Genomic DNA, 16,251 nt, shown 5'->3' on the forward strand with positions numbered 1-16,251 from the left:
TCTATGGAGCTGCTTCATGAACCCCAACCATGATATTTCTTCAAGCATGCTTTGCTGCTACTTTTTCTGTTTGCCCTAAATGCATAGCACCTATATGACCAACACACGCACACACGCGTGCGCCCACACACACACGAGAAAAGGTAAAGGAACAATTTAATTTTCTGTTATAATTTTACAGTCACAATTTTGTTGAAATAGATATATCATCTCTATTCTTAAAAAAACGACACCTATTCTCTCTTTTTTCTTATCTTTTCTTCCGAATTACCCAGAGGAATTAAATAATAGTAATCTACATTTTAGAAAGTGCAAATATTTCATTTAAGGTCTGAACTAAACTGGAAGTGACATCTGCTAAGGAGCCCCAGGTCTACTTTGTAACCTAAGAAACTGTTCTTTTTCAGCTGGAAAATACACCTAAATCAGAGTCACACCTTGGAAGCCTTTGCCAGCCTTACCCTTGCTTCGCCCTCCAGGGAATCCAGCCAGAGGTACAGCGCTGTAACTTGGAGAACAGCCCCATAGACGTACGATCAGTTTCTTGTATTATAACAGCTCTGAGCTGCCCAAAGCTTCACAGAGGAAGTGAGGATGCGGCAAGCAGCGGCAGGACACTGGGATGCCTTAGAAAAATATTTCTCAGCTCAAAGGAGAAAGCCCTTTGAAAAGAGTCTGACAGAGCAAAGTTAACAAGAAAGCAGCCTGGGAATGCTGCCTAACCAGCCGCTTAACAGAGTGCATTCCCCAACAATGAACACTACAAGTACAATGGGGAGACACACCTGGTACACTGACTATCCTTCGAACATTCGCAATTATTTAGTAACCTTTAGAAGATCTTTATTGTGTGTCCTGCAAAGAACAGTCCAGGTGTCTTTCTAATTGTCTCATTTTTCAATGTCTTAATATGTCCAGTGAGAGGTGTGGCTTTGGCCTGGTGGCCTTCCCTACAGCTCCCGAATACCAGCTGCCTCAGTGAGATGGCCAGATGGGATGATTTCTCAGGTGTCCAGCAGCTCGCTCTCTTAAGGATGGAGGAAGCCAGGTTCTCTCACTGACACAGACATTACACACCACCTCCCAGAAGGTCACACCTCTGGATGCTACCCAAACAGTTCCACTGGGGATCAAGCATTAAGATATACGAGCCCTTGGGGGATTGGGAGTGTTCCTATTCAAAACCTACCCAGGTCCCTCACTCGCATTGTTTCTCCCTCTTTAGTATAGAAGCAAAAGATTTCCTTTCACTCAAAACAGCATCATAGAAACAAAATACTACCATTTCTCCACCCCCAGTGTGCTTAAGCAGAAGTTGAACTTGGACATGTCAGTGGTCCTTTTAATGAGAGACTAGCTTTGCAGGCAGATCACTTGATCTTTAATGTGGTGTTCCAAAGCCTCGCTAATAAATCAGAACTGTCATTGTTTATAGCATGGCTACCATAAGCACCAATTTCCCTTTAGTTCAATTTAATGGAGATCAGAATGCTTCCTGTAGTTAGCGGCTTACGAAAGCAAGCGAGGTGCAGACTAACTCTGATTCTTGCCAATCTTAAAGGCCCTCTAGTAATAGAGTGGAGAATTGTGCTTGTACAGTGATGTTTTCTAAGTTTCCCGTGTCCTTTCCATCCCATCTTTGTTAGATAAAAGGTCTACCAAAACCAAAATATTTTTATTCAATCTCAGATACTCAACATGAATTAACATGAATGATGCCCATTGTACTAATAATTGTAAGGGGTCCCTGGGTATTTTGGTTCAATATTAATAAAAAAAATATTTACTTACTGAGGCCTCTACTTCATAACACTTTGCAAGACCATGCAGTTGCACTAATCTTCCCAGAGGGTATTTTATGCCTGCGTGGAAGTGTCAGTCTGCCTTGTTCATGGTTTTCAGAGGATAATGTTCATGGCTTTAAGTTGAAAAGCAATGTTCATTTTATGTCAATTAGGTTTGCTATAAATTAATTGATTAATCCCACAGAATATAAGGAGCCATGTCGGTATAAGTTGCATTGCTGGGCTGGAAACTTCTGGTAAGTTCACAAATGAACAGGTCATGCTGTAGTTCAAATGTGAGTTCGCACATTCCTCACTGTGGAGCAGACTCCTCCCTTCTCCCCTTCTCCTGGTGTATGCTTCTGCACACGGCCACAGTGCAGCCATCATTACTTCCTTCTCTATCTAAATCTCAATAGTAGCACTATGGAACCAGAGTGTTTCGATTGACACAACACATCACATTCTAAAGAGTTTGAAATTCAGTTCTAAACTAAAATATCGATAGAAAAACATCATCTGAACAGACTGCTTGTTTGGAACCTTTCTGCCTAGGCAAGCAGCTGAAGGTGTGTGCCTAGTACATGTGTTATCTTGCTCTCTCTGCAGGTCATGACCTTCAGTGAAGTTTGTTCAATGAGTGTTCAGTGTTCTTCCGTATGGAACTTAATGCCATCTTTTAGGAATTAATCTGCACCCCCATCATTCACTTATTTATTCTTTTTTTTCCTTCTCCCTTACTTTATGTTTTTTCACTTCATTAACAAATATTGAAAAGCTAGTTCAAGTTTATTGCTGCTTAATTATTTTTTCACAACTCCTCCAAAATTCCATCTCCCTAAATTTCTCATCCACTCTGCGTGGGTGTGCATTCCAGCCGAGAAACAATCTGGCCCAGTGGATCATGACCCTGTCTTGTGATTACTATCAGGGGAGTAGATCTATTGCACATCCGATATTTTAGCTCTTTTTCATCTATAGAGTATGGCTAGTAACATTTTAAAGATTTTTTCTGAGGGATAAAATTAGATAATGTTTGTAAATTTCCGAAGAGAGTTGATAGGGAATATTTAAGCTCCTGCTATACCATCAGTTAAAATGTAGTTAGATAATCAGAAATAACCATTCAAAATAAGTCAAAACAGAAAACCAAGATAATTTGTCTTCATAAATCAAAATAATCACTGACCTTCAATCTATGTATGTTTACAAACTTTATGTATGTTTACTAGTAGCTTAAGTTAGAGACCCAAGCTCAACTGGTTGGGAAAAGCACCAAGAATTTATATTTAAAATCACTCCTATTGATATGGGTAAGTCAAAGTCACACTCAGAGAATAGTCAATCCCTAAATATATGCACATTATATTTACATATGTATATTTATGACCTTGATCATAGAGTACTATTTCTTACTTAATATTCAAATAAACAATGATGTAAGACAAAAGTAATATTGATAGTAGTTAGACATTTAAGAACTTAATGCATGTTACTATAAAATAAAAAATGTATTCCTTTCCCTTTTTATAATTTTGCAGAGAATTTGAAATAAAAAGATACACTCATCAAAAAAGTAAAAAAGGAGTCTAAGAAGACAGGTCATTGGGTGTTATCATGGCAAGTCACTGGACTGGTGTCTTAAATAGACAAACAAATAGTTAGATGTTCTCAAGATGGTGACTCCAGACATTTGTGGAACAATTTTCAATATAATTGAATACAACTCTAGATATTAGATTGTGAACTGGGGGCACACTCCAGAGACTAATGGGATTTAAATATTTATTTTATTGATATCACACTTAAGAATATTTCACTTCCCATTTGGATAACTATTTGAGTACTGGATTTGGAATTATGCAAGGTCTTTAGATAATACATTTATATACTTTTGTAATATTCTTATGTATAGATAGTCTTACACATAGATATTGGAATAAGACTGTGAACCAGGTGCCTAAATATTTGAAAAATAAAACCCTAAAATCTAGAGAGACTGTTTAACAACTGAAATTTTCTGTTTTTAACACCTGAAATTATCATTGAGAAGTTCTGTGAAATATCAAATGCTTCTGTTAAGAATTTACAAGTATAATTTCATTTCTTCAGATGGCATTAATGTTCACTTCCTTTTAATAAATATCTTAATAATGAGTAAACTTTTACTTTTATAAAATTAAGCTTGATTTTCTTTTTAAGGAGGTAACTTATTATATTTTTCATATTTAAGCATAATTTATTTGCTCGTGGTGGATATTTATTTTATAAAATGAATTGAACTGCTAATATTATCTCTTATAACAAGCAAAATTAATGCAACAATTAAAGATTTTATTTTATATGAAGATATATATAGAAGTCTACAAATCAGAAGATTACCCTACTATATTTTTCAAAATCAAAGATTTTTAACTTATCTAGGTTATTAGAAAGCTAATTTTATTGTAAACACTAACTCTGCATTTGAGTCATGATATTTGATGGTGACTGGCATGAGATCAGAAGATGTGGCTCCTCCATCTGCATAGTATGTTGTTCTTATTTGCCATGTTAGTTTTCGGAATAGCATAGTCTATGAACCCATTGCTCACTGAGGAATGTTCTAGAATTGTAAAATAGGGTTCTTCTGCTAAGCTCAGGACATTTACTAACCACATACTTGGAAACAGCATACCATGGAAGAAACAAAAGGAAGACCCGGGAAGGTCTCTTCCTCGTCCCAGGAAAGACACAGACATTAGTCTGCTTTAGGAAGATGCTGCCTGCTCTTATTACTCTTGTGTCTTAAGTGTGTTCCCTCAACTTTAGGAGCTGAAAATCTGGTTAGCCACTTTGTATTGTAAATAAAGCTTTCTTTTTCTTCTTCAGCACTTATTCCTTGAAAATTGTTTTATTTGTATTTTACCCAGAAGATGCACTTCTACACATTGTTTTAAGCAATGATAGTCTTCTTGGTCATCATGGTTGAATTCCAGAAAATTTCTAACCTCAGTCAGAGAAGAGAATATGGAGAGGAAAACATGACCAACTCGCTGTGCTCTCAAACATTAGGAAGCAACCGCATGATGAAATGAAAAGTAGAAACAAGGCAAAAAAAAACCCACAAAACACTTCATCATATTTGTCGTTTTCTCTAGAAAATTCTGCAAACACCGTGTATGACAGGAAGGAAGCCTCAAAGTCATCACTCCCATTTACCCTCACAGCAAAAAGAGATGGACAAGGGTGAACCAGCTTTTGTCTTACTCAAGGGTCAGTGTCAGAGGACAAACCATCAGCCCTGTTTTTGGAGAGACATATAAGACTGTCTATACAATTGTGACTTAAAATAGCAGCCTGGGGGATGTTATCTTGAAGCCAGGAATATACTAGCTACAAGCTGCAACTCTAAGAACCAGAGGCCCCTTGCAGACAAATATGAGACTCAAGTCTCCTTTGAGATCAGGAAGAAAGAAAAATCCATTCATACTGTATACAAAGTGCTGCAAAAGCCAGCATTCTGAAACACACCCGGAGCATTCTGCCTTTAACAAGGTCTGATATAAGTGCTAGGGTATAGGGAGAAGATGCCAAGCCCTCCCCCACTATATTCTTCTTAGTCCACTTAAGGGCAAAGGAATTTGAAAAGCCCAAAGCACAGTTGCGAGGGTCACTTGCCAGCATCACTATGTGTCTGAGTTCTAATCCTAAAGATTGCACAGTGCAGCTTCTTTCCCTGAACCTTACCAGGTGTCACTAGGTCCCTTCCATGACAACAGGGGAGTGTGACTGAAAGAGTGACACATGTCAGACCTGCTTTAAGAAAAAGAAGCTTCTAGGGAAGCCCAAGAAAGAAAACGGAGAGAAACAGGAAACGTTGGAGTAGGGAGAGGGTGGAGCAGCAGTAATGTGGATACAGTGATAAGAAAAAAACACAAATAGAAATTTTTAAATAATAAATTTTTATGGGTTTATCAGTAGACTAGACAGGACTGAACTGATAAATCAATGAGCTACAAAACAATAATCCAAACTTCCACCGAGTTGAAGCAAAGTCAAGAGAATAAAATTATCAACAATCTTAACATATGTAATGACATACAGAGAAGAGAAAAACAAAAATATTTTTAAGCAAAGACTAAACATTTGCTAAAACCAATGATAGACTCTGTCTTAGCTGAATTGGAGCCTTTCCCAAACAAATGTCTCCATGTTCTATGTCCCAGTAAACTAAGAATTCGACTTAATGGAGACAAGGCCACTAAAGGAACAATTAAGATAAAATGGGGTTCAAAGAGTGGGCCCCTAATCTAAGATGACTGGTGTCTTTCTAGGAAGAGAAAAGATGCCAGAGATGTACTTGCTCAGAGAGACAGCCATGTGAGACACAGTAAGAAGTCACATTTCTGAAAACCAAAGACTCAGAAGAAGCCAATTCTACAGCAGTTTGTTTTTTAATTTCTCTGCAGAGGATGCCTGTCATTATTTAGGAGAATCAGTTTCTGTTGCTAAAGTCACACAGGTTGGGATATCTTGTTATGGCCACCCTAGAAATTAACACAAGCCATAAAACGAGGAATCAGAGAAAGAATCAAAGAGGACAAATAGATAAGTCCACGTTCCAAACCCCACACTTAGAATACTTAGATTCTAATTACAAGGAACAAGTTTTAGAGTTCTGTAAGTTTGTGAAAAAGATGACTAGCATTTGCAGTTTCATATTATGTAATTCCATTTGCCCATGTAATTAATATCTTATGTTAGTATCATAAATTGGCTAATTTAGAGCCACTGTCTAAACAGTAATTAATAATTTTGTTTTGTTTTATTCTCTCAGGTAATGGCAATGTAAGCTTTGGAACAGTTTTTGTTGATAGAAGGACCTTATGGGATAATTTAATGTTTCTTTCTGCAAGTGTCACGTGGTGACTTCAGAAGCAAAACCAGAAAGTTCTCTCCTCTCTACTTCATGGCCTTTCCACACTAAACCTTCACTGTTTTCCTCTTAGCTACATAGTTCTAGATTTTTCAGTTCAGACATTAGTTGCCATACTCATCCACATGGACATGTATGTCATCAAAGATAGCCCATGAACCAAATACATCATCAGCTTCATAGAAACAAAGTTCTCAGTAATCAAGATAACAATATTTGAATATAGTACTCAAAACAAGAAAAAATATTGTTAAAAGTTTCGCAATGAATAATATATCAAAAACTTAAAGACGATGCTAGACTGTGGATGGGCTAAATGAAGTGAGTCTACTAGGACTCCTGTACTTAGGGGAAGTTGTATTTCATTGGCTTAAAATCCTATTTAGCTGGACATGGTGGCATATGTGTAAAATCCTAAAAATCAGGAGGCAGTGGCAGATAGATTTCCAATTTGAGGCTAACCTAAACACAATAGACTCTTTAGGGAATCTGAAGTTGGAATATGAAGATCTTGCCTAAATAAAATAAAAACAAATAAGCGAAAATCCTCTCTGGACATTGGATATTTGACCATTGAAATTCATATCCTAGACTCTTTATATGTAATGCATACAATCAGAGCTACCATCTTTGGTATCTGCTTCTGTTTGGCAGCAATGGCTCTATCTGCTTCTCACCAAAGTTGTCTTGTGCTTCCTCATGTGTTGGCCTCCAGCTCACTGTGGTCTCACTCTGAATGATGCAAATGTACCAATAGAAACACATTCTCCACACTGGAATGGGTTTGGATTGGGATTGCCTTTTGTATTTCCACACACAGTATGCAAATTTTCTCCTACCTTGATTTTCTAAGAATGGAGTTCTTGTAGATGTGGTCCATATTGGCTTTAAAATAAGCTAAAATGCTGTTAAAACAATCAATATAGTGCTAAGATAGCTATGAAAACATGCCTTTTGCACATGGGCTGACCTACAGAAGTTTGTGTTCTACACATCATAGGATAAGCTCAGGTTTGGTGATGGGAAAGAAGGTCAAGATGGCAAGAAAATGAGGGAAACTTTTTAAAACTTTCAGTTCAGTTTCACATAGCAGAGCCTGTTTTGAATCTCAGCATTCAGGGCTACAGCAGGCAAATTGTAGTCTGAGGTCAGTTTAGGATATTTAGAGAGAATATATCTCTAACAATAAAGTTATAATAAACTAATACAACCACTTCTTGTGCATCTATGCCACAAAGTTGTCTTAGAAAATACGCCTAAGTAGCCAGTCTACTTTAGACCTTAAAGCCCAGGCATGTCAGATCATCCATACCCTTTTAAAGAGGGGGTTTTAAGAGTATATTTTAGATAAAAAAACAGTAGAAACTGAAAGACTGGAAAAATTCAAATTGGTAGTGCAATTTATTTGCACTTAAGAATATAAGCTATAGTTGTGGAATATGGCTTTAACTACGTAAGGATGTGTTACATTTGTTTAACAAGGTAAAAATGTGTTGCTTTGCACCTGATTGATCTAATAAAAAGCTGAACAGTCAATGGGTAGGCAGTAGAGGGATAGGTGGGGCTGGAGGGCAAAGAGAATAAGTAGGAGGAAGAATCTAGGGCTCAGGGGAGAAGAGGAAAGAAAGAGGGAGAAATAGAAAGAGATGCCTGGGGTCAGGCAACCAGGCAGTAGCCAGTCAGCCAGACAAAGAGGAAACAGGAAAAGTAGAACATACAGAATGAAAGAAAGATAAAAGGCCCCAAGGCAAAATGTAGATGACGAGAAACAGGGTCAACTAAGTTATACGATCTAATGGGACAAGCATAAGATAAAGCCGAGCATTCATTACTAATATTAAATCTCCATGTCATGATTTGGGGGCTCGCAGTGTGAGAGGCTCTGCTTCAAGCCATCCTTATGTGGATATTTAGTAATTAAGCCAGCTACAAAATAAACCAGAATATGATTCATCAGTAAAAACAAATGGGATAATTTAACAATATGATTCCACTTAGTTTACAAATAGGCTGGCTGGGGTTGTGGGAAACAGTTCAGGAGATGATCTCCTCTGATGTGGGTGCCAGTAAAAGTCAGTTCAAAGCTGAAGGACATTAGCCATGACGGATGACTGCTATGAAGCCTGTTCTGTGAGTGATTCATTGCAGAGATCACGGCTTTTCCTAGGGCATTCCAGGGGAACAAGCCTACTACCAAGTCATCAGACGCGTTCTGCAATTGTGATTCCTCTAACCTTCCAGTGAAGAAGACAGAGATTGGAAAGGAGGGCCACCAAGAATAAGAATTGTCTTTAAGGTGTCATCCAGCAGCCAATGGAGGCAGATTCGAATACGCACAGTCAAACATTAGGTGGAGTTTGGGAAGCCTAGGAAGGCGGAGGAGAAAGGAGTTTAGAAGCCAGAGGGCTCAAGAACACCATGGGAAGGCTCACACAATCAACTAGCCTGGGTTCATAGAGACTTGAAGAAAATGAACAGACAACCAAGAAGCCTGTAGAAGACTGACCTAGGCACTCTGCACATGTTACCGTTGTTTGGCTTGGTCTTCAGGGGACTCCTAACAGCAGGAACAATGGCTATCTCTGACTCTTTTACTGGATGTGGGGATCCTACTTCTCATACTGGGTCACTTTGCTCAGCCTTAATACATGAGGAGGTGCTTAGTCTTACTGCAATTTAATATATCGAGTTTTATTGCTACTCATAGGAGACCTGCCCTTTTCTGAATAGAGATGGAAAGGGAGGGGGCTGAAGGTTAAGAGATAGAAAATGGGGAAGACGGACTGGCAGGGGAGGATGTTAAGTGGCTGCAGCCACAATGTAAAATAAACAGATGAATAAAAAAAAAAGAATTCTCTTTTTAACAGGAAACAGAAGCATTGTGTATGATAGGTAACAATAATGAGAAACAAAAATCACTAGTTTATGTTTAGTGAGTTTAGAACAGGAGTAATGCCAGCTTCCTTAGGTATATCAATATGAATTATTCCAGTCATTTCATTAAGTCAAGATCTTTAGCCTCGTTTTTGAGGTGGCAACCTGAGACCCAGAATTGTGTCACACTTTCTTCAAAGGCACACATTCAGTCTTTTGTCACAGCAGTCATCGGAGTCAGGTCTTCCTCCGGAAGGTGTCTCCTCTACGAGAATGGCGTAAGGCCTTTGGGTAGGCTCCTAGACATAGACCCACATTCCACAGAAAGCTTCAACTCTGACTAATGCATCTGTAGCTGCTTCTCAACTTTCTGTAAGCATTTCAATTCTGAGGACTGTTGAGCAACAGATGAAGAAGTGGGCATTTCCAATCAGGTAACAGAATGATCTAGTTTCTCTGTTAGTTTGACAACATCGTATAAAGTACTTTTGTCTGTTTGTCTATTTGAAAACCATCTGCACCACCTGCCCACTCTGGGGTAACTTACTAAATGTTTCTATAGTGACTATTAGGAAAGGTAATTCCAACCATTTGCTATGGATTTTCCTACAGTTTACTTCTGAAGATGTTTCTCCAGGGGAAGCCCCAAAGAAAATCAAACGATTGTTATGCTTCTTCCTGCTTTTGCATATTATATTACTCTCTCTTGATATGATGGATAGTTTATGCCAACTTGTCCTAGGTTAGAGCCATTTGAGAGGAGGGAGTCTTAACTGAGAAAATGCCTCAGTAAGCCTGGGATATAGACAAGCTTATAGAGCATCTTCTTTATTAGTGAATGACATAGGAGGGCCCAGTCCACAGTGGGTGCTGCAACCTCTGGGATGGTGGTGTTGGGTGATATACAAAAGAAAGCAGACTTCACAAGTCCTAGAGAGCAAACCGTAAGCAGCACTCCTCTATGGCCTCCTGCCTCTAGGCCCTCCAGCGTTGTTTCAGTTCCTGCTATGATGTTTGTCAGTGATAAACTGAGGTCTGGATGTATATGTGAAATAAACCCTGTGCTCTCCATGTTGCTTTTGATCATCTCAGCAATAGAAACTAAATAAGATATTTCCCTAAACAATTTCATGTCTCACCACCACATGTGCTGGTTTGAAGAGAATGGTCCCCATAGGATCATGTTTGAATACATGTTTCCCAGTTAGTAGAACTATCTGGGAAAGATTAGGAAGTGTGGCCTTGTTGGGCAAGGTGTGCTACCAAGGACAGGCTTTGAAGTTTCAAAAGCCCACACCAGGCCCAATCCTGCTCTCTCACTTCCTATTCCCTGTGGATTAGGTACAACTCCAGTGCCATGTTCTTGCCAGATGCCATGCTCCTCACCATGATGACCATAAACTAACTCTGTAAGCTCCAAAGAAATGCCTTCCTGCAAAAGTTGCCTTAGTCATGGTGGGTCTTCACAGCCATATCACAGTAACTAAGAAACCACATATAATTCCTTCTTCTGACTTTAAAATCTGTCTCGGATGTTATTAGTTCTATTATGAGATTATTCTGGCATAATACCCATCGCCACCAAATAAGGACAATATTTAATTATTTTAAACTCCCATATCATTTTGCACATAGCAATGGCATTTTCATGTCCATCTATAAGAACTCTTTGTGTAGGACACTACTTTTTTTTCTAGGCTGTGAGCTACTCAATGCTGCAGGCAAGTCAGACACCCTACGGACACCATCATCTTCTACAACAAGGCCCGTGAGTGGTTTTCAATGAGCATCTGTAGCCGTGGTGCTTCGGATTTGTCCAATCTTGCTTCATAAAAGCATCACCTATGCAAAAATTCCTGAAGATGAACATTTTCTAGGGACAAAAGTTTTTCCTTATAGAACTTCTTTGCAATCTTTATGATTGGGCTCAGGTTATCTTAAGGTCACGGAATTTGATTTATTAGGGTTAAATTTGCTATTGTACATTGCTATATTTTCTTTGACTTGCCAGTGGCCTTTCCATATTTAACATAACCTTCTGATCTAGAATCACAGGATGCCTCCCTAATAGTCAGCAAAATAGAGGTGTGAGGAGCCAGAGGGCTTTGTGTTTGCGTGTTTGTTTTAAACTTCATAGCTGAGCTGAAGAAGAACTAGGACTCTGGCTATCTGCATCCATTTATCTCTCTTCCTTGCTGTATGGGATGCTCTGAAAGACCAACCCCAACCATTTGAGGCTTGTTTCAGCATTGCAATATAATTAGGGGCTTTTCTTTAACAGAGCACATTCTACTATGGAAGAGCTGCCATCAAGTTTGGTGACTTGCCAAATAAAGCCATACATAAATTGGGTGTTATCATTACTGATCCATACCTAGAATGGTGGTTTCCTCTTTCATTAATAAAAGCAACAGAATTCATTTACTTGGAAAACAGACACATAAATGGTTAAGGACAAAACAAAGACCATTGCACTGACCATAGTCTGTATTTTCTGGCTCCCAACAATTTGATGGCCAAAAATAGGGTGTCTGTTGAAGGAAAAAAGAGGAGTCTTGGTTATACACATAAATATTTAGTAGGCTTTCTGGTGTACAGTCTGTGTTTATCTTCGGTGCTTATCTAGACTATGTTTCTGATAACAAACATTTTAAACCCAGAGAAAGCTAGCAGAGAGATTTTTATAAGGTTCTCATCTGCATGCACTGACCAATTTCTCAGCCTTCAGCTTTGCCAAACAACAGCAGGGATTTAAAATGGTGCTCATTTTCCATCATCTCGTACCAACAGACATAAGGTTAAAGGATATGACTGCATTATCCAAGCAAAAGGTTCAGTTTCAGCCACAGTGAGGGCTGAAAGCGGAATGTTATGTTCAGCAAGATTTGAAATGAAGCATGCCTAAATACAGTGACGTTTTCTGCACATTATATCTCTTTATTGATTTTAATGGATTCTCAAAGTTTAGAATCATTCCTGAAACTTGTGAATCATTTGCTGGGATCTGTTAATTATGTAATGCAACTTTCAACATTATTCAGCATGATGACAGCAACCTTTGACTTTTACTTATAAAAGCATTCATTTATTGCTGTAAACTTTTAAATGGTGCAAACCAGAGATCATGTTTTTTTAACTAATAGTATCTTTGATGTGATTAGCAATATCCAGAATTCTGATTCTGTAAAATTCTAGAAATACACTGACTGAAATATAAAAGGAAATTTGATCCGGAATAAAACCCTTAAGATAATTAATGTGGCAATTTTTTTCAGGATTTTTCTAGCCCTGACAACTGAATTTGGCACAAAGACTCGTGGTGACCACAGATCTGCAGAAGCAATGTCCTTCATTGAAATTGGGATGGCACATGAACTCAGGGGCACAGTGGTTGTAGAGGTACATAAGGGTTGATTATATGGATGAACTAATTTTACTGATCGCTAATGTGCAATGAACATATTTTGGGCATTTTCCGACTCTCTGAATTTTACTTTCTATTGAATGACTCTCAAAGATGTAGAAAAGGATGCTCTGGAGAAATGATGACGTCATTAGGAGACGGCCCTTTTCTGACAGCTCTGACCACCAGAGGATTTTTGACTTAGCCTCTACTTTTTTTTGAAATTACTTCAGTCTAATAAAAGAAGATAATAGTAATGTGCCCATATGAACAAAATCACAGTAGGAATTTGGAAGAAAAAAAGACTGAATCGCTAGGGGAAGAGGGGTAGGAAGACGTGTACGGAACATGCTTAGCCTCTCCAATCATACTTAACTCTGTGGGAGACAGAAGTTTGAAGATTTGATTTCTTAGAAATTAAATTGGACCAGGATTCCAGTAAAGCCATAGAGGGAATGAAATAGCTGAAGACTATTTCATGCAGAGCTCCTATTTGAGAAGCCTCTCAGAGGGAGCACTGATTGCTTGGTGCTGCTTCATTTTGGGGATGTCTGTGTGTGTGTGTGTGTGTGTGTGTGTGTGTGTGTGTGTGTGTGTGTGCATTATCCTTGTATAAGCATATTGATTAACTAGTTTTAGACTATATTTTAGGTATATGGTCAATTAGACACATTTTGTTCTCAGCTCACCTTTTAAATTTTCTCTTTATTCTTTTACCATATTCTCAGTAAAAATCTTATGCCTATAAAAATTGAATTTTATATTGGGTATTATAGAGAAATGTCATAAATTTTTTTCATTAATAATGGAAGATTTTTTTCTCAGGAAACAATGTTTGACTTATAATGATAAACACTATAAGAGAATAACAAACCTTTATAGTTTGTTATTTATTACATATTTCTGTGATTTTTCTAGACTTTGGGACATTTTTGTTCTTGAGTGTCGTTTTTCAGTGCTAGCCACTTTTGCTTCTACAGAATCTCCTCCAATCACCCTAGCCGTTACTCAGTAGGCTTTAGCTGCACAGTCCATGTATTAACTCTGTGCGGGGCATATGAGATCTGCCTGAGGGAATCAGGAGAGGTCTCAATTCCAGTTAGCAAAGAGTGACCAGACAATTTCAAGTTTACAGTAAATCTAAAAAAAAAAAAAATCGCATGTCTAAAATGTCCTAAGAGTATCAGACACATCTATTGTATCACATCAATTAAATTAGGTTCTGTTTATCTCAAATGCATGTCCTATACCTTCTTTAGGTTCTTAATGATGTTTGGAATCTACATGGTTCAACGGAGGCACTGAGAATTTAACCCTGTGAATTTAACCTGTGTTAAATTCACACTTCCAAGGAGGTGAATTTCAGGTCAATTCAGGAAGTTTCTGCTGCTTGGAACCAGCATGAAAATGGAAAAAAACAAAATCAGATCACGATGAACCTTCATGTGTTTTCTACTATTAGAGATGTTCCAAGAGAACAAACAAGGCAGCACTTCGCTAGGCTGTGCAAGTAGGAATCCAGCTCACTCCGACTCTGTTCTTGGTTCCTTTCACTGTTAAAGGATTCAACGATAAACAGATTTGCTAATCCACCACATTTAGATGTCACTGCAAAGGTAGATGGATTATTAAAATATACAGCATTTAATAACTGATAGTAATAATATAATAGATCTGCATAAGATTTACCTAACATAACTTGATAACCTCTCCTAAGTCTTATAGTTATGTAATGAATGAGCCACTTGCTCCTACTTCCTCCCTTTGTTCTAAAACTCTCGAAACTTCTTTTCCTCCTCTAGATGTGCAGTGGTGCTTTATAACCTTCACTCAGCACTTGCAAGCCTGATAAGACATCCAAACTTTGCCCACTAATTTCTTTCTGGGAAGGTCAAGAACAGAGAACAAGAACTTAAATTGCAGCCAATTCAACCCATTATCACTAACTGAGGGCAATGTCTCATTCATTTTATGAAAATATTTTAAATTGGATAATTAGCAAGAGAGTGCCATAGTCAGTCTTTCCTTTCTGAGTAAGGTTTTCTTTGTTGTTGTTTTGTTTTTAGTTACTGTTGTTGTTTTGTTTTGCACAATGGAGATTTTATTTTTTATATCGATTATAAAGATACATATTTTTTTGGTTTTGTAAACATAGAACCATTGCTCTTTCAGAATTTATGAGTTTGTTAGTCTTAAATTTTACTTGTAACTTCAGTCTCAAAAACGTTTCTAAAAATTGGAACTATGTAAAGATGTAATCCTGCAACAGCAAAGACTTTCCTTCAAAAACAAAGTTGAGTTATATCTCTCAACTTCCTGCTTGCTAAGTGCAACTTACAGCTGAAGTCTTCCCTATTTTCTTCGATTCCACTAAGTCAACTCATGAATTTTCCTAAAGTTTTTCTTACATTAAAACATAATTTCAGTCATTACACAGTTCAGCTTCCACATTTTCCCCACCGGTGTCTTATGATTGCTTCTGATGCTTACCCATGAGCACTAATTACTTTCTAAGTAGTCTAAGACAACCACATAATAGTTTCCAAAAGGTCTGAAGACACACAAGAACGAAGGTCAGGCTTTCTGGCTTGTGAAAGAATATAAGTTTCCACTTACTTGAAAGCGGTAGAAGGTGCCATCATCCTTGAGTGTGAGGACGTGATCTGAGATGGGAAAGAAGTAGCCGTGGGCAGCCATTAGCGTTCCCAAATGGAGAGCCTCCACTGTTCCAAGAAAGCAGAGCAAAATGAAAACAGCACATGAAAGCCCTGTATATTTTTTGGAATTTGTTCTTGATGATTACAAAGGAGTAAAATTTGTCTGAGCCTCTTTCAACACATTCTTGCACCAAATTTTTAACATTTTCCCAGTCACATAGAACAATCTTTCTATACAAAGGTGAGTGTGTGTGTGTGTGTGTGTGTGTGTGTGTGATTTTGAACTCCCTCTTCAAAGCCAAAATTTTGCCACAGAGTACCAGAGTATCTATACATTCTAGTTAAAACTCTAAAGCTCATGTGGACACAGGAAGAACAAAACTTTAAAGACACATACCTTGTTACTTAAACTAGTGGCACTTCCCACATCTGATGGTAAAGATTATCAATACACCTTGCAAGATTTATGTGAAAATCATATACAGATGTAGGCAAGGGAGGTAGGCAAATGTCTGAGCATAGTAGCTACAGGACATATGGGGCCATTATGCTTCATTGTTTGCACCCTGAATGAGATTTACATCTATCCAAGGTATTTCCCTGGCGCACCACTTC

General features: G+C 38.0%; 1 protein-coding gene across 4 annotated transcripts in view; it reads right to left on the reverse strand.

Annotated features, from left to right (window-relative positions):
- Rgs7 (regulator of G protein signaling 7) overlaps window positions 1–16,251 on the reverse strand; it is a 357,666-nt gene that overhangs the window by 58,279 nt on the left and 283,136 nt on the right. For all 4 annotated transcript variants that reach the window (XM_075989209.1, XM_075989210.1, XM_075989208.1 and 1 more), the window contains exons 5-6: window positions 15,596–15,702; window positions 12,056–12,107 (exon numbers count right to left, since the gene is read on the reverse strand). In XM_075989209.1, the coding sequence (XP_075845324.1) occupies window positions 12,056–12,107; window positions 15,596–15,702 (159 nt within the window). The remainder of the gene's footprint in view (window positions 1–12,055; window positions 12,108–15,595; window positions 15,703–16,251) is intronic.

This window comes from Microtus pennsylvanicus, chromosome 10, assembly GCF_037038515.1.
Source record: "Microtus pennsylvanicus isolate mMicPen1 chromosome 10, mMicPen1.hap1, whole genome shotgun sequence".
In the NCBI taxonomy this organism is placed as follows: domain Eukaryota; kingdom Metazoa; phylum Chordata; class Mammalia; order Rodentia; family Cricetidae; genus Microtus; species Microtus pennsylvanicus.